This window comes from Hemitrygon akajei, chromosome 2 (genome assembly GCF_048418815.1).
Source record: "Hemitrygon akajei chromosome 2, sHemAka1.3, whole genome shotgun sequence".
NCBI classification, from domain to species: Eukaryota; Metazoa; Chordata; class Chondrichthyes; order Myliobatiformes; family Dasyatidae; genus Hemitrygon; species Hemitrygon akajei.
The window spans coordinates 161,766,289-161,785,379 of record NC_133125.1 but is presented as its reverse complement, the minus strand read 5'-3'; the positions used below and the strand labels follow the sequence as shown (position 1 = coordinate 161,785,379).

The window sequence follows — 19,091 nt, the reverse complement described above, 5'->3', positions numbered from 1 at the left end:
CACTTCTCCCCGTGCTCCATTTCCTAATCTCTGCCCCGAACAATCCCCAACTCCTTCCCCAGTATCCCTTTCTCCCTTCCCCACCGGCACATCCCATTCGCTCTCCTTTTTCTGATTCCTTCTCTCCCAGTCTCCCCTGCTCCTCTCCCCTCCTCCCTCCCGTGTCCACCTCCCTACCCATCCCTCTACCCTTATCCCTCCTTCATCATTATCATTTTCCGTGCACACAATTGATGTGTTACAAATGTTAACATGCTGATTTCCAGTTGGGTTTTCCATGCATGTTAATTGTGTATATTTCCTTCTGCTAACTTTAGTCCTGTTGTATATTTGTAAGTTTTACAGTATTAAAGCTGATGTTGAAATTGAGTGTCTTTGGGGATACTTGGCATAAACCCATTCAGTGAGCCCTCTCTTATACAATTTCAGATAAAGGTTGTCACAGCCGCACTCTGACCTGGGGCACGTTCCTCGCATCAACAGCTGTGATTGGATTGATTCACTCCGTGTTCTTTGCAGTGTGTCACTGTGAGTATCAAATGCACCAAAGCTTTCAGCCGTTCGATCACAGTCTAAAGAACTCAGTCACAGTGAAAACTTAGCACGGTTTCTCACCGACACTTCAGTTTCTGAAAGGGAGAGAGTCGTGGGGAAATCTCCAACACGTTTCTCCGTCTGTCTGTCTCTCTTCCTTACTCCGTCTCTCCCTGTCTCTGCCTCTCTTGCTCAATCTCACTGTCTGTCTGTCCCTCTCTTTCTGTCTCTCTCCATTTCTCACTTGCTCACTCATTTCCACGCCTCTCTACCTCCTTCCTGGCCGTTCCCTTTCATTCAGGAAGTACTTTCATCCAGATCTGTGGGGTTCTGCTGAAAAAGTGATTGGTTTATTGTTGTCACATGTACTGAGAGTGAGAAACCTGTGCTGTACAATGTTCATTCAGATCACATTATTATTTTTAATCAGCTTTATTTCTTGCATCCTTCACATGCACGAGGAGTAAAAATCTTTAATCCAGAGGTCCCGTCAGCACTCACTGTTCAAACTCAGCTGTGAGGAGAAGCTCCACCAAAATAGACCGAAATAAGAGCAAACAAGAGTTAAACATTATTTTATTGAGGCTGGAATTTAAGTGGAGAGAGGGAAGGGGTGGGAAGAGGGGAGGAGAGGGGTGGGAAGGTGAGAGATTGAGGAAGGAGAGGAGAGGGGTGCGAAGTGGGAGAGAGGTGGAGGGAGAGTAGGATAAAGGATGTGTAATGTTAAGAATCCATACTGTCTCTCTGTCTGTTCATTTTAAGCGTTTGGGACCTTGTGGATCATGGGTGGAAGGACTAATTGTTGTAGATCTGCTGCAGCACAGATCCAGGGAATGATAGTAAATGGGAATGAGATAACAGACCCGTGCAAAGCCTCGGTTTCTGAAGACCAGTAACATGAAGGCGGCTCCCAGTGCAGGTCAGGGGCCTATATCCCGATTCCGTGGCGTCAGAGCACAGGGGTTCCCATCAGTAAAAATCACAGTCCCAGGGAGCAGAATTTCCCTGTGGGAGACACCTCGGGTGGTTACTGTGGGTAACACGGCTCTTCCAGTGATGGTTTAACTTTCTGTACTATCTGACCTGGGAGCTTCTCCAGTCTGTAATCCAGAGGTCCCGTCAGCACTCACTGTTCAAACTCAGCTGTGAGGAGAAGCTCCACCAAAATAGACTGAAATAAGAGCAAACTAAAATTAAAAATTATTTTATTGAGGCTGGAATTTAAGTTTAAATAATCTGGCAATATTCTGCATTTATAATTTATGAAAGATATTTTGTTCATTATAGATCATCGAAACAAGGCACAGACAGGAGACAGTAAACAGGTAATTTTTATAATAATAATTTCTCCTGCTTTTTAGTGTGGTGTTCCAAGCATGGTTTGATAAGTTCACTGATACCCCCTCCCTCTCTTACACTCACATGTTCACACTGTCCATAAAATCCTCTCACAGTCTCCTACACACTGTTGCACGCAGAGAAAACCTTTAGGGCCATTTTCGGCAATTGTACAAAACGTGATTGGAATTTGCATAATCATAATTTCTCTTACTGTTTCATTGCTTCCATGTCTGGGCATATTCTCCACATAAATTATGGACATTAATTATCCTTTCCACCCCACCCCACCCCACTGCTATCCCCCAGTCTGGAGTTGCACAGTGTGGCTGGTTTGGTGTCCTCGTTTTTGCATCATTTGTTCAGTCCAACTTGCTGCCTCTGTGGTCTGTGTCACCGTGGTTTGAGTCTGAATGTTCATCATCAGGTAATCTGCACCCTCATTGTGGACAATATAAGGATGGAGGGGCAGGTGGTACTGAGGAAGCAGGGAGTCTGCAGAGGACTTGGAGAGATTGGGAGAGTGGGAAAAGAGGGGCAGATGGGATACAGTGTTGGGAGGTGTATGGTCATGCACTTTGGCAGAAGAAATAAAGATGCAGATGATTTTCTAAAGAGGAGGAAAATTCAAAAATACAAGATGCAAAAGGACTCGGGAGTGCCTAAAGGATAACTTTCAGGTTGAGTCGGTGGTGAGGAGGTAAATACAATGATAGCATTCATTTCGAGAGGACGAGAATATAAAAATAAGATTGTAATTCTTAGGCATTGGTCAGACCACATTTGGAATATTGGGTGAGCAGTTTCGGGCCTCTTATCTAAGGAAGGATGTGCTGACGGTGGAGAGGGACCAGAGAGGTTCAAAAGAATAATCCTCGAAACGAAAGGGTTAACAACGGAAGAGCATTTGATGACTCTTGGCCTGGACTCACTGGAGTTCAGATGATTGAGGGGGGATCTCGTTGAAACTTATAGAATGTTCAGAAACCTAGATAGAGTGGATGTGGAGAGGAGGTTTCTACAGTGAGAGAGAGTAGGACCAGAGGGCACAGTATCCGAACACAAGGATGTCCCTTTAGAACAGAGAAGAGGAGGGATTTCTTTAGGCAAAGGGTAGGGAATCTGTGGAATTCATTGCTGCAGACAGTTTGGTAAATTTAAAGTGGAATTTGATAGGTTCTAGGTTAGTAAGGGTATCAAAGGTTATGGGGAGGAGGCAGGAGAATGGGGTTGAGAGGGATAATAAATGGAGGCTTAAATTTTGCCCCTATGTCTTACGGTAACAATTGCAATTTGTCTATTCCAGCTGATTGGGGAAACGCATGACCTGGAAACTGAATCAAGTTATGAAGTTGAATCCAAGAAGGCTCTGGTTGTTTAGGCTGGACACAACAGTCTTCACTTGCTGATCTGAGAGGATGATGTTCTCTGTTTTCCTGCTATTAACTCAAGCTTGAAATACTCGATGTTGTCAGTTTTGAGTAAGCTTATCCTGGGTGAAGGGAATATTGCAAACAGTGTCTTTTCTTGGCTTCCAGAGAGAAACTTTCAGCCTGACAATCCAGCACCACTGTCCTTAATGCTGGAATGATAGGTCTAGATTCCATGAAGGAATAAAGGGGCTCACCCACCCCAGCATCCCATTCACCCAGAGGGTACAGGGACTCACAGCCGGCAGTCTTCCAGGAATAATGTTGACAGAGTGTGCACCCCACCAACACAAGCCTGCTCAACCTTCACAAGTTGGAATGAAGAAGGCTGAGGTGATGGAACCGTAATGTACACAATTATTAAAGAGATGCAGATAGGGTAAACAACCCAAATATTTCTTTTCCCCAAGATAGTAATGTCAAAAGCAAGATGGTATGGGTTGAGGTGAAGATTTTCACAGACAGGGTGGATGATATAACAAGATCATAAGGAATAGGAGCAGGAGTAGGCCATCCGGCCCATCGGGCCTGCCCGGCCACTCAATAAGATCATGGTTGATCTGTCCGTAAATTCAGCTCCATCTACCTGCCTTTTCTACATAACCCTTAATTCCCCTACTGTGTAAAAATCTATCTAACTGTATGGTAAATTTATTTAGTGATGTTATGGGTCCACAGTTTCGATTCCGGTGGATGTCACATGATATTAGTTTTGTTTACTAAGTGTGATGTATCTATAGTCTTGTTTGCTGGAAGCTTGTAGTTTCGATTCTTGGGACGTCACGTAGTTCACTGGGAATTCATGACTTTGTTTCTGTGAGAGTCACGTGATGACGTATCCGCAACGGTATAAAAGAGTCACAGTCGTTTCGTGGGCAGTGGTTCGTTGGAGTCGCTCGGTAAGGGGTCAATGGGAAGAGAGTGAGAGTGAAGATTGCAGGCTTCGAATGAACCCAAAGGATTGTGGTTAGTCGGCAGCACGCTGTGCATTTCGAAAGTGGCTGACGTTTCGTAAAATCCCTACGTAAATTGTGGCACACACTTCTGGTTAACCCCTGCATGGTCTTGGGTGTTGTGTGGAGACCATTTCGGCGAAAGGGGCATTCCCTGTCAGTGACTCTGTGAAATCTCACTCTTTTTGGACTCTTCGAAAAAGCACCCCGCGGCTGCAAACTTTGGCAACTGTTTCTTCGAGATCACCTCTCTGCTGTATTGTGAATCGACAAGATCGACTCTCGTATATTGTGAACACACAAATCTCTCACACATTTCATGAATCTCCGTGACAGTTTAAATTGACACTCTAAGACTGTGCTTGAGTAAGACTTTAAGAATTGTTTCTAAGTTTGATTCTTTAGGAGCTATAGACGCATAATACCGTAAACTTCTGTTTAAGATAGCCGTTCATTTAATGTTCTATATTTTTGCATAAATGTTAATAAATTTAGTTGTTTTGCAATAATTCCCCAACTCCGTTCTACATTTATTGTTGTTGGTCCATAACAGTGAAGAAGCCTCAACTGCTTCCCTGGGCAGAGAATTCCACAGATTCACCACTCTCTGGGAAAAACAGTTTCTCCTAATCTCTGTCCTAAATCTTTTCCCCTGAATCTTGAGGCAATGTCCCCTAGTTCTAGTCTCACCTACCAGTAGAAACAACTTTCCTACTTTTATCGTATCTAGCCCTTTCAAAATTTTGTATGTTTCTATAAGATCCCCTCTCATTCTTCTGAATTCCAGAGTATAGTCCCAGATGACTCAATCTCTCCTCATAGGTTAACCCCTTCATCCCTGGAATCAACCTGGTGAACCTTCTCTGCACTGCCTCCAAAGCCAGTATACTCTTCCTCACACGAAGTAATCTGCAGATGCTAGAAATTCAAGCAACACACACAAAATGCTGGTGGAATGCAGCAGGCCAGGCAGCATCTATAGGGAGAAGCACTGTCGACATTTCGGGCTAAGACCCTTCGTCAGGACTAACTGACAGAAAAGATAGTAAGAGATTTGAAAGTAGGAGGGGGAGTGGGGGAAATGCGAAATGATAGGAGAAGACCTGAGGGGGTAGGGTGAAGCTAAGAGCTGGAAAGGTGATTGGCACAAGGGATACAGAGCTGGAGAAGGGAAAGGATCATGGAATGGGAGGCCTAGGGAGAAGGGAGCACCAGAGGGAGATGGAGAACAGGCAGAGTGATGGGCAGAGAGAGATAAAAAGGAGAGGGGGGAAGAATAAATAAATCAGGGATGGGGTAAGAAGGGGTGGAGGGGCATTAATGTAAGTTAGAGAAGTCAATGTTCATGCCATCAGGTTGGAGGCTACCCAGACGGTATATAAGGTGTTGTTCCTCCAACCTGAGTGTGGCTTCATCTTGACAGTAGAGGAGGCCAGGAATGGACATATCAGAATGGGAATGGGACATGGAATTAAAATGTGTGGCCACTGGGAGATCCTGCTTTCTCTGGCGGACAGAGCATAGGTGTTCAGCGAAATGGTCTCCCAGTCTGCGTCGGGTCTCACCAATATATAGAAGGCTGCACCAGGAGCACCGGACGCAGTATACCACACCAGCCGACTCACAGGTGAAGTGTCGCCTCACCTGGAAGGACTGTCTGGGGCCCTGAATGGTGGTGAGGGAGGAAGTGCAAGGGCAGGTGTAGCACTGGTTCCGTTTACAAGGATACGTGCCAGGAGGGAGATCGGTGGGAAGGGATGGGAGGGGGAACGAATGGATAAGGGAGTCGTGTAGGGAGCAATCTCTGCGGAAAGCAGAGGGGGGAGGGAAAGATGTGCTTGGTAGTGGGATCCTGTTGGAGGTGACAGAAGTTACGGAGAATTATACGTTGGACTCAGAGGCTGGTGGGGTGGTAGGTGAGGACAAGGGGAACCCTATCCCATGTGGGGTGGCGTGCGGATGGGGTGAGGGTAGATGTGTGTGAATTGGGAGAGATGCGTTTGAGAGCAGAGTTGATGGTGGAGGAAGGGAAGGCCCTTTGCTTAAAAAAGGAAGACATCTCCCTCATCCTGGAATGAAAAGCCTCATCCTGAGAGCAGATGCGGTGGAGATGGAGGAATTGCAAGAAGGGGACGGAATTTTTGCAAGAGACAGGGTGGGAAGAGGAATAGTCCAGACAGCTGTGAGAGTCAGTAGGCTTATAGTAGATATCAGTAGATAAGCTGTCTCCAGAGATGGAGACAGAAAGATCAAGAAAGGGGAGGGAGGTTTCGGAAATGGACCAGGTAAATTTGAGGGCAGGGTGGAAGTTGGAGGCAAAGTTAATGAAGTCAATGAGCTCAGCATGCGTGCAGGAGGCAGTGCCAATGCAGTCGTTAATGTAGCGAAGGAAAAGAGGGGGACGGATACCCCTATAAGCTTGGAACATGGACTGTTCCACAAAGCCAACAAAAGGACAGGCATAACTGGGACCCATGCGGGTGCCCATGGCTACACCTTTGGTTTGGAGGAAGTGGAAGGAGCCAAAGGAGGAATTATTGAGAATAAGGACTAATTCCGCTGGACAGAGGAGAGTGGTGGTAGAAGGGAATTAGTTAGGTCTGGAACCCAAAAAGAAGCGGAGTGCTTTGAGACCTTCCTGGTGGGGGATGGAAGTATTTAGGGACTGGATGTCCATGGTGAAAATAAGGCGGTGGGGGACAGGGAACTTAAAATCAATGAAAAAAATTCAGAGCATGAGAAGTGTCACGAACATAGGTGGGAAGGTATTGAACAAGGGGGGATAAAATAGTGTCGAGTTATGCAGAAATGAGTTCGGTGGGGCAAGAGCAAGCTGAGACAATGGGTCTACCTGGACAGGCAGGTTTGTGGATCTTGGGTAGGAGGTAGAAATGGGAAGTGCGGGGTGTGGGAACTATGAGGGTTGGTGGCAGTGGATGGGAGATCCCCAGAACCGATAAGGTTGGTGATGGTGTGGGAGACAGTTGCCTAGTGCTCCTTAGTGGGGACATGACAGCGGGGTAAATAAGAGGAGGTATCGGCGAGTTGTCACTGTGCCTCGGCCAGGTAGAGGTCAGTACGCCAGACTACAACAGCGCCCCCCTTATCAGCAGGTTTAATAGTGAGGTTGGGATTGGTGCGGAGGGAGTGGAGAGTAGAGCATTCAGAAGGAGTGAGGTTAGAAGTGGAACAAGGTGCGGTGAAGTCGAGACAATAGACAGTAGGTGCAGGAGTAGGCCATTCGCCCCTTCTAGCCAGCACCGCCATTCACTGTGATCATGGCTGATCATACACAATCAGTACCCTGTTCCTGCCCTCTCCCCATATCCCTTGACCCCGCTATCTATAAGAGCTCTATCTAACGGTTGATGTCCCGTCGGCAGTTAGCAATTAAGAGATCCAGAGCAGGCAGAAGGCCAGGGCGGGGTTTACATGAAGAGGAGGAGGGTTGAAGACAGGAGGAGGGGGTCATCGGTGGGGGTGGCAGAGTCCTTGTCGAAGAAGCAGGCTCTGAGACGGAGCCGGCGGAAGAAGAGTTCAGCGTCATGGCGGACACGGAACTCGCTGAGGTGTGGGCAAGGGGGGACAAAGGTGAGGCCCTTACTGAGGAACAAGCACTCTGCCTCAGAGAGTTGAAGGTTGGACGGAATGGAGGCTGGTGGTGTCGGTGGATAGGCGAGGGTTGGGGTGAGAGGAAGATGGATCTTCTGAGGGCCCAGGAGCTGATGATGGGATCTGAGGGAGAGGGGATTGCCGAGTGGTGGTGGGGGAAGGGAAGATGGGAGTCACAATCACAGCATGTGAAGATCCGGCCTGGAGTTCAAAGCTGGAGTCCCAGTTGGAGGCTGCGCAATCGCTTTGAAGGTGTCCATGGTCGTTGCAACCCGCATTGATGGCGCTGGAGTCCGGGTTTTGAATATGCTTGGGTTGCTGGGGTAGCCCAGATCGACGGCCGGGGCAACGATCCTTCCTCAAGAATGGCGACTGGAACTGCACACAATACTCCAGGTGCGGCCTCACCAGAACCCTGTATAACTGCAGCATGACCTCCCTGCTCTTGAATTCAATCCCTCCAGCAATGAAGGCCAAGTGTCCATCTGCTTTCTTAATAACCTGTTGTACCCGCAAGCTAACTTTTTGCGATTCATGAAAAAGCACTCCAAGTCCCTCTGCACAACAGCATGCTGCAATCTTTCACCATTTAAATAATAATCTGCTCTTCTTTTATTCCTTCCAAAGTGGATGATCTCACATTTACCAATGTTGTATTCCATCTGCCATACCTTGGCCCACTCACTTAACCTATCTTTATCCCTCTGCAGAGTCTCCACATCCTCTGTACAATTTGCTTTTCCACTCAGTTTAGTGTCATCAGCAAATTTTGCTACACTACACTCAGTTCCCTCTTCCAAATCATCAGTGTAAATGGTAAACAGCTGGGAGTTCATCAGAGGTCAATTCCGACATCATCTGCAAGGGGTCTGTGGAATACCTGGGTTTTCCCCGAGTGCTCCTGTTTCCTCCCAAAGTCCAAAGACATATCGGTAGGTTAACTGGTCATAGTAAATTATCCTGCGATCAGGTCAGGTTTAAATTGGAGTTGTCAGTGGTTTTTGGGTCAGCGAGGCTCAAAGGGCTGGAAGGGCCTATTCCGTGCTGCGTCACTAAATAAATAAATCTCTGGACTGGCTCTCAAGTTCACGACACTCTGACTCAGAGCTGAGTGTGCTGCCCATTGAGCTACAGGTAACCGGATCCCGTCTGATCTGTATCACTGAGAGAAGAAAGGGGCTCGATTTGCTGTTGCTGGTTTGTTATGTTGCTGTTGATATTGTTGCTGGTGTTAGTCATACAACACTACAGCACAGAAACAGGCCCATCAGCCCATCCAGTCAATGCAAGACCATTAATCTGCCTAGTCCCATCAACCTGCACCTGGATCATGGCCTTTCTATGTACCTAACCAAATCTTTCTTAAATGCTGAAATCGAAACCACATCCACCAGTTGTGCTGGCAGCTCCTTCTACACTGTCACCATCCTCTGAGTGCAGATGCTCCCCCTCCTGTTCACCTTAAACATTTTATCTTTTACCCTTAACCTGTGACTTCTAGCTGCCATCTCACCAAACCTAAGTGGAAAAAGCCTGCTTGCATTTACCCGATCTAAAGTCCTAACCTATTCAACCTTTTCCTATAACTCAGGTCCTCAAGTCCCAGCAACATCCTTGTAAATTTTCTCTGTACTCTTTCAATCTTATTACACAGTCGGCACAACATTCTGGGCCAAAGGGCCTGTAATGTACTGTAGGTTTCTATGCTCTATCTTTCCTGTAGGGAGGTAACCAAAACAGCACACAATACTTCAAGTTAGGCCTCACCAATGTCTTATACAACTTCAACATAACATCCCATCTTCTGTACTCAATACATTGATTTATGAAGGCCAATGTGCCAAAAGTTTTATTTATGACCCTATCTGCCTGTAACACCACTTTCAAAGTATTATGGACCCATATAATGCCCTCCTGCTCACCATACAAGATCTACCCGGGTCGGTCTTCCCAAAGTAAACACCTCACATTTGTCTCCATTATATTCTATCTGCCATTTTTCAGCCCATTTTCCACCTGGTCCAGATCCTGCAAGCTTTGATAGTCCTCCTTGCTGTCCACTACACCACAGTCTTGGTGTCATATGCAAGTTTGCTGATCCAGTTCACCACATTAGCCAGATTGTTGATATAGATGACAAACAATGATGGACGCAGCTCCAATCCCTGCGGCACTCCATTAGTCACAGTCAGACGCAACCATCATACAACCATTCTCTTAACTTCTCCTGCGAAGCCAATGACTAATCCAATATACTACCTTATCACGAATTCCAAGCAACTGAATTTTTCTTGACCAACCGTCCATGTAGGACCTTGTCAAATGCCTGACAACATTCTCTTCATCAATATTTCTGGTATCTTTCTCAAAAACTCTGTGTGATTGGTTAGACATGACTACCATGCACAAAGCCATGTTGACTATTCCTAATCAGTCCTTTATCTCTACAAATACTTATAAGCATATCCTGTCCTTTAAAATACCTTCCAAGTACTTTCCCAATATTGATGCTAGATTCACCAGCCTATAATTTCATGATTTATTCTTAGAGTCTTTTTTAAACAAACAAACATCAGCCATACTCCAACCCTCCAGCTCTCCACCCATGGATGAAGATGTTTTAAGTATCTCTGCTAGGGCCTCTGCAGTTTCTGTACTAGTCTCCACAGGGTCCGATGCAACATCAACACTCTGGGGATCTATTCATCCTAACTTGCCTCAGGACAGCAAACACCTCCTCATCTGTAATCTGCAAATGGTCCATGACCTCACTAGACTCTGTGGTTCTTTAAGGTTGTTATAGCTGAGGGAGGTCGTGGTGATAAGCTCCCACTACCTATTAAATGCTTTCAATGGTGTGCATCTCAACCAGCCTCTGAGAAACAAGTCCAGCTCTTGGCCTTCATGTGTGGCTTAGCTACTAATCCCAGCAGAACTGATTCTACTGACAGGAGGAGAAAAGGCGGGTTACTGGTGTCTTAAAACTAGTTGCTTCAGGCAGATGGGGCGGTCAGCTGTGGTTGGCAGCTCACTTAGGAAAACACTGATCTCAAATCTTCATTTCTTTGTTGCTATACCCACTCACGGGGAAGGCTTCGAGAGTAAACTTTGAAGAAAAGTCCGGAGCTGGAGTCCCTAAGGCAGTCCTGCACTGAGTTCAACGCTGAATGGCATCTCCTGCGATGTCGCTGGTACCGAACTGCAGGTCTTGGTCGTTCCTTTGGATTCATCAGCTCCGTGGAGAATGGGCAACAACCTGTTCTCCATATCACACTGCCTTGTGTACCATGTAGACAGCTGGGATGCAGTATCCATGGTTGACAGTGGCCAGTGGAGGGCCTCAGTTACTATCTGTGTCCATCTCCTGTGTAAATGCAGATAAACTGCTTTATCCCTGGAGGCTGAATTTCTGTCCTCAGGAACCACTGATCTCTTTGCCTCATCTCACAGTTTGCCCAGTGCTTGGCCTTAAACTTGAGGGTCACATCAGTTCCCTTGCAAAAAGAGTATATCCTCCATGTGTGTTGTTGTGCACCAGTCTGTCCAGGTTCCTCCGAGCCACTGGGGCAGTCTTGCTCTCCTTTCCCACCATTTTGGCTTCCAGCCACGATGTGGAGACACTCCCCAGAGGCTGTAAGGATACAGCTGGAAGCTGTCGACCTCTTTTCAAAGACTGGCTCCCAACATGGTCCTGTGACCAAGCAGCTGTGAGATCTTACAAAAGGTGCTTTATTTTTGTTCACAGAGGCTACTTAATTGACAACATTTGTAAATACACAAAATAAAAAAACATTAATATCTTACCTCACTAGTTTTAATATAGGCAATGACACCTGAGAACCAAGAAAGAGCCAAAATGTGTCAAACTTCATGTGTTTGCATTGACCCCTGCTCACTTGAAAACTTCGAAAGAACTTTATTCCGTTGTTTTGTTGTTCAATTATGCAGGTGTATTTCCATCTTTAAACATAGAACATAGAACAGTGGGGAAACAAGCCATTCGGCCCACAGTGTGATGCCAAACCACTTAAAAAGCCAATCAAAAACATCCAAACACTATGTTAGAAACCACATTTTTTAATAACCCTTTTATAGATTTGTACTTTTTAAGGAACTCGTGTATTTTTCACACTCACTGGCAGAAAGCGATATAGCAGCTAAACTAACAGCTTTTCATCTTCAAAATGCTGTAGGCTGTCAAAGTTAATGTTGACAGTAATCTTTTCCACAGATCCTGCCCAGTCTGCTGATGTCCTCCAGCATTTTGTCTGTGTTGCTTGGATTTCCAGCATCTGCAGATTTTCTCTCGTTTATTACTTTTCTGATTTTTAATTGACAAAGTATTACCATGTGATGTAATTGTTTTAAATATGTAGCCTATTAATTAATTCATCACCATTCAAGTTATTTTTTAATCTTATTTTTAAATGATAGATTGTTCAGAAGTACCATTTCTTTAATATCTTTATTCCTTTGTCTCACACCCATCAGCATTAATTCCCCTCTTAGCATCATTTCTCAGCTCATTATTTAGTTTGTTTGTATCTGTGTGTTGGTTTGTACGTTAAAATAAATTAAAACTTTGAAATTCAGACTGCTCGCCATTCTTGACTCCTAGAAGAACTCTTAGCATCAGAAATTAAACAGAGATTTAACAACTAACCCCTCCTAACTACACAATGTCCATATCCCTCCATCTTCCTTACATCCATCAGCCTATCCAAACATTATCAGACATTTCATCCCTGTATAATTAAATCGAATAAGTATCTTGCTTTTGAGTGTGTGATAATTCTTCAGTCGGGTTGACAAGGTGATGTCATGGTGCCAGATCCAGGAGACACAAGCGATACTACAATCTGGAGCAGAAAACCACCAGGACTGAAGCAGGTTCATAACTGGAAACATCGATCGGCCCCTTTTCCTCCGCACATACTTCAGCAGCTGAAACTTTGCTGGGTCCAGGATCTCAATGAACTGATTGGTAGGAGGTCTGGGAGGGGAGTTGACTGGACTGGAGAGGGAATAGGTTGTAGGGAAGTAAATGGGAAAGGGAGGAGATAGGGGTGCAGACATACAGATATTTAAAGATTGATGAACCCCCTCCATGACAATGAATTCCAGAGATTCACCGCCTTCTGGCTGAAGATATTTGTCCTGATCTCAGTTTTAAAGGAGTGTCCCTTTATTCTGTGCCTGTGCCTTCAGATCCTTAGCTCTCCCACTGATGGAAACATCCTCCTCATATCCACTCTTTCCGGGCCCTTCAGTGTCACCTGCTTTGGTGGAGTTCATACAGGGTTAAAGTTTGAATCTCCCATCCCTTCACTGAGGCAGTACTTACATCATATTAGGGAATGTTAGAGAGACCACACCTAGAGCATGGTGCCTCCAATGTTTTTAAAAAAAGAAGATATACAGGTGTTGGAAGGAGGTAGAAGATGTTCACAAGACTACTTCCTAGGATGGAAGTGTTGTTCCACTATAAATCTCTAAGTAAATTGGATCTGTGTTGTTTGGTGTTTAGACGAATGTGGGGTGATCTTGTATGGGATCCTAACTTTTTTATTTCCTAATTTCTTTAGCCAGAGGGTGGTAAATCTGTGGAATTCATCGTGAAGAGGCCAAATCATTGGTTATATTTAAAGCGGAGGGTGATAGGCTCTTGTTCAGTAAGGACATCAAAGGTTGCAGGGAGGCGGGGGAGAGGAGGACGGGAGAATTCATTTGACAGGGAAAATGATCGTATGGTGGAGCAGGCTTGATGGGCAGAATGGCCTAATTCTTCTCTAGGTCCTATGGTCCAAGGATGTAGGACAAGGTAATGGTGAGATGTTTCCACCAATGGGAGAGCCTCAATGAGGCACATAGTGTTCTTTTATTTCAGAAACAAGCTTTATTCATAACAGTACATATACAGTAAAAAAAAAGTGAAAAGCTTTTTACATTGTGTAACATTTTCACTCTGAATGACAGAGATAGTTGTAATGGAATGGTATGGTAATGTAGTGGCTAGCACAACAGTTTACAGTACCAGTGACCAGGGTTCAATTCCTGATGCTGTCTGTAAAGAATTTGTACGTTCTCCCTGTGACCATGTGGGTTTCCTCCGAATGTTCTAATTTCCTCCCATAGTCTAAAGACGTACTGTTTGGTAGCTGAATTGGTCATTGTAAATTGTTCCGTGATTGCGCTGGGATTGAATCGAGGGATCGCTGGGCGGCGCATCTCGAAAGGCCAGAAGGGTCTACTCCACACTGTACCTCAGTAAATAAATCAACAAACGGAGGTGTTAGGGATTTCCTCTTGTAGAGGATGGTGAGTCGCTGGAATTCACTACCCAAGAGGGCTATGGAGACTGGATCACTGGGGGTATTCAAGGAGGAAGCAGTTAATTTTTTTGAAAGATCAAAGAATTTATGGTGATGTAAAACCGTCAAGGAAGCGGAGACCTGAGATACACCAATCATACTGAACGCGGGGACAGGCTTGATGAGCTGAAGGGCCAACTCCTGCTCCGATCTTCTTGTTACTCATCAACCTGAAAGATCAACAGAGCCACACCCTGGACTTCGTGCTCAAAGTAACGTCATTACAGGTTGGGACGTGGGAGTTCAGAGGTCAATTCCGACATCATCTGCAAGGGGTCTGTGGAATATCTGGGTTTTCCCCGAGTGCTCCTGTATCCTCCCAAAGTCCAAAGACATATGTGTAGGTTAACTGGTCATTGTAAATTATCCTGCGATCAAGTCAGTTTTAAATTGGAGTTGTCAGTGGTTTCTGGGTCAGTGAGGCTCAAAGGGCTGGAAGGGCCTATTCCGTGCTGCGTCACTAAATAAATAAATCTCTGGACTGGCTCTCAAGTTCACGACACTCTGACTCAGAGCTGAGTGTGTTGCCCATTGAGCTACAGGTAACCGGATCCCGTCTGATCTGTATCACTGAGAGAAGAAAGGGGCTCGATTTGCTGTTGCTGGTTTGTTCTGTTGCTGTTGATATTGTTGCTGGTGTTAGTCATAGAACACTACAGCACAGAAACAGGCCCATCAGCCCATCCAGTCAATGCAAGACCAGTAATCTGCCTAGTCCCATCGACCTGCACCCGGATCATGGCCTTTCTATCCATGTCCCTATGCAAATCTAAAATCGACACCTAAATCGAAATTCTATCTGCCATTTTTCAGTCCATTTTGCAACTGGTCCAGATCCTGCAAGCTTTGATAGTCTTCCTTGCTGCCACTACACCGCAATCTTGGTGTCATATGCAAATTTGCTGATCCAGTTTAGCACATTATGATGACACAAAGCTGGGTGGCAGTGTGAAATGTCAGGAGGATGTTATGAGAACACAGGGTGACTTAGACAGGTTGGGTGAGTGGGCAAATGCATGGCAGATGTAGTTTAATATGGATAAACGTGAGGTTATCCACTTTGGTGGCAAGAACAGGAAGGCAGATTACTATGTAAATGGAGTCAAGTTAGGAAAAGGGGAAGTACAACGAGATCTAGGTGTTCTTGTACATCAGTCAATGAAAGCAAGCATGCAGGTACAGCAGGCAGTGAAGAAAGCTAATGGCATGTTGGCCTTTATAACAAGAGGAATTGAGCATAGGAGTAAAGAGGTCCTTCTGCAGCTGTACAGGGCCCTGGTGAGGTCCCGCCTGGAGTATTGTGTGCAGTTTTGGTCTCCAAATTTGAGGAAGGACATTCTTGCTATTGAGGGAGTGCAGCGTAGGTTCACAAGGTTAATTCCCGGAATGGCAGGACTGTCATATGGTGAAAGATTGGAGTGACTGGGCTTGTATACACTGGAATTTAAAAGGATGAGAGGGGATATGATTGAAACATATAAGATTATTAAGGGATTGGACACGCTGGAGGCTGGAAGCATGTTCCCGCTGATGGGTGAGTCCAGAACTAGAGGCCACAGTTTAAGAATAAGGGGTAGGCCATTTAGAACAGAGATGCAGAAAAACTTTTTCACCCAGAGAGTGGTGGATATGTGGAATGCTCTGCCCCAGAAGGCAGTGGAGGACAAGTCTCTGGATGCATTCAAGAGAGAGTTAGAAAGAGCTCTTATAGATAGCGGGGTTGAGGGATATGGGGCGAGGGCAGGAACGGGGTACTGATTGTGTATGATCAGCCATGATCACAGTGAATGGTGGTGCTGGCTAGAAGGGCCGAATGGCCTGCTCCTGCACCTACTGTCTATTGTCTATTATTAGCCAGATTGTTGATATAGATGACAAACAATGATGGACGCAGCTCCAATCCCTGCAGCACTACATTAGTCACAGTCAGACGCAACCATCATACAACCATTCTGTTAGCTTCTCCTGCGAAGCCAATGACTAATCCAATATACTACCTTATCACGAATTCCAAGCAACTGAATTTTTCATGACCATCCGCCCATGTGGACCTTGTCAAAAGCCTGACATTCTCTTCATCAATATTTCTGGTATCTTTCTCAAAACATCTGTGTGATTGGTTAGACATGACTACCATGCACAAAGCCATGTTGACGATTCCTAATCAGACCTTTATCTATACAAATATACTCATATCCTGTCCTTTAAAATACCTTCCAAATACTTTCCCAATACTGATGCTAGATTCACCAGCCTATAATTTCCTGATTTATTCTTAGAGTCTTTCTTAAACAAACAAACATCAGCCATACTCCAACCCTCCAGCTCTCCACCCATGGATGAAGATGTTTTAAGTATCTCTGCTAGGGCCTCTGCAGCTTCTGTACTAGTCTCCACAGGGTCCGATGCAACATCAATGCCCTGGGGATCTATTCATCCTAACTTGCCTTGGGACAGCAAACACCTCCTCATCTGTAATCTGCAAATGGTCCATGACCTCGCTAGACTCTGTGGTTCTTTAAGGTTGTTATAGCTGGGGGAGTTCATGGGGATAAGCTCCCACTACCTGTTAAATGCTTTCAATGGTGTGCGTCTCAACCAGCCTCTGAGAAACAAGTCCAGCTCTTGGCCTTCACGTGTGGCTTAGCTACTAATCCCAGCAGAACTGATTCTACTGACAGGAGGAGAAAAGGCGGGTTACTGGTGTCTTAAAACTAGTTGCTTCAGGCAGATGGGGCGGTCAGCTGTGGTTGGCAGCTCACTTAGGAAAACACTGATCTCAAATCTTCATTTCTTTGTTGCTATAACCACTCATGGGGAAGGCTTCGAGAGTAAACTTTGAAGAAATGTCTGGAGCTGGAGTCCCTAAGGCAGTCCTGCACTGAGTTCAACGCTGAATGGCATCTCCTGCGATGTCGCTGGTACCGAACTGCAGGTCTCGGTCTTTCCTTTGGATTCATCAGCTCCGTGGAGAATGGGCAACAACCTGTTCTCCATATCACACTGCCTTGTGTACCATGTAGACAGCTGGGATGCAGTATCCATGGTTGACAGTGGCCAGTGGAGGGCCCCAGTTACTATCTGTGTCCATCTCCTGTGTAAATGCAGATGCCAAGAGTCCATTTAAAATCTCCCCATATCTCTGACATTTCCACACAAGATGAGCTCACCAGTCTGTACTGACAGAGCACTGCCATCACATTTTCCGTGACGAGTAATCCTACCCTTCCTCCTTTAACCCCTCCCACCCTATCACATCTGAAACTACCGATCCCCGGAACATTGAGCTACCAGTCCTGCCCTCACTACAATGTCATAATTCCACCTGGTGATCCATGCCCTAAGCTCATCTACCTTTCCTACAATACCCCTTGCATCGAAATAAACAACATTTGTCCCACCGTGCTCAACCTTTTGATTCCTGACTTTGTACGTAGGCTGAACATCTTTCCCCACAACCACTCTGTTCTGGTGCTGTGGTTCCTATTCTCTGAAACTCTAATTTAAACTCCCCACCATGCAGCACAAGCAAACCTTCCCACTGGGAAATTAGTCCCCTCCACTTCAGGTGCAAACTGTCCCTTCTCTACAGGTCCCACCTTTCTTCGAAGAGAGCCCAATGATCCAAAAATTTGAAGCCCTCTCTCCGGCACCAGCTCCTCAGGCATGATAAACTGTATGATCTTCCTGTTTCTGGCCTCTTTGGCAAGTGGCACGAGTAGCAATCCTGTAATCACATCCATGGAGACCCTGTCCTTTAACTTAACATTTACAGTGGCATGCAAAAGTCTGGGCTCCCCTGGTCAAAATTTCTGTTACTGTGAATAGCTAAGCGACTAAAAGATGACCTGATTTCCAAAAGGCATAAAGTTAACGATGACATGTTTCTTTAATATTTTAAACAAGAATACTTTTTTATTTCTATCTTTTACTTTCAGAATAACAAAAAAGGAATAGGGCCTGAAGCAAAAGTTTCGACATCCTGCATGTTCAGTACTTAGTAATACCCTGTTTGACAAGTATCACAGCTTGTAAAGGTTCTCTGTAGCCAGCTAAGAGTCTTTAAATTCTTGTTTAGGGGATTTTTGCCTTCTTTTCCTTGCAAAAGACTTCTAGTTCTGTGAGATTCTTGGGTTGTCTTGCATGCACTGCTCTTTTGAGGTTTATCCACAGAACTTTGATGATGTTTAGGTCAGGGGACTGTGAGGGCATGGCAAAACCTTCAGCTTGTGCCTCTCGAGGTAGTCTATTGTGGATTTTGAGGTTTGTTTAGGATCATTATCCTGTTGTAGAAGCCATCCTCTTTTCATCTTCAGTTTTCTTTTACAGACAGTGTGATGTTTGCTACTATTTAATTGAATTAATTCTTCCCTCTACCAGTGAAATGTTCCCCGTGCCACTGGCTGTAACACAAGCCCAAAGCATGATCGATCCACCCCCATGCTTAACAGTTGGAGAGGTGTTCTTTTCATTAAATTCTGCACCCTTTTTTCTCCAAACATACCTGTGCTCGTTGCAGCCAAAAAGTTGTATTTTAAATTCATCAGTCCACAGAGCTTGTTTCCAAAATGCATTAGGCTTGTTTAGATGTTCCTTTGCAAACTACTGATGCTGAATTTTGTGGCGAAGATGCAGGAAAGGTTTTCTTCTGATGACTCTTCCATGAAGGTCATATTGGAGCAGGTGTCGCTGCACGGTAGAACAGTGCACCACCACTCCAGGGTCTGCTGAATCTTCCTGAAGGTCTTTTGTAGTCATATGGAGGATTTGATTTGCCTTTCTAGCAATCCTACGAGCAGTTCTCTCAGAAAGTTTTCTTGGTCTTCCAGACCTCAGCTTGACCTCCACCGTTC

At 45.3% G+C, this 19,091-nt stretch overlaps 1 protein-coding gene across 1 annotated transcript in view; it reads left to right on the top strand.

Annotated features, from left to right (window-relative positions):
- The window catches only part of LOC140717398 (SLAM family member 9-like), a 37,226-nt gene extending 32,462 nt beyond the window's left edge, over positions 1–4,764 (top strand). Inside the window, exons 9-11 of the mRNA XM_073030947.1 lie at positions 430–528; positions 1,822–1,859; positions 3,179–4,764. Of these exons, the coding sequence (XP_072887048.1) occupies positions 430–528; positions 1,822–1,859; positions 3,179–3,253 (212 nt within the window). The 3' untranslated portion in view covers positions 3,254–4,764. The remainder of the gene's footprint in view (positions 1–429; positions 529–1,821; positions 1,860–3,178) is intronic.
- The last annotated feature ends 14,327 nt before the right edge of the window (positions 4,765–19,091 follow it).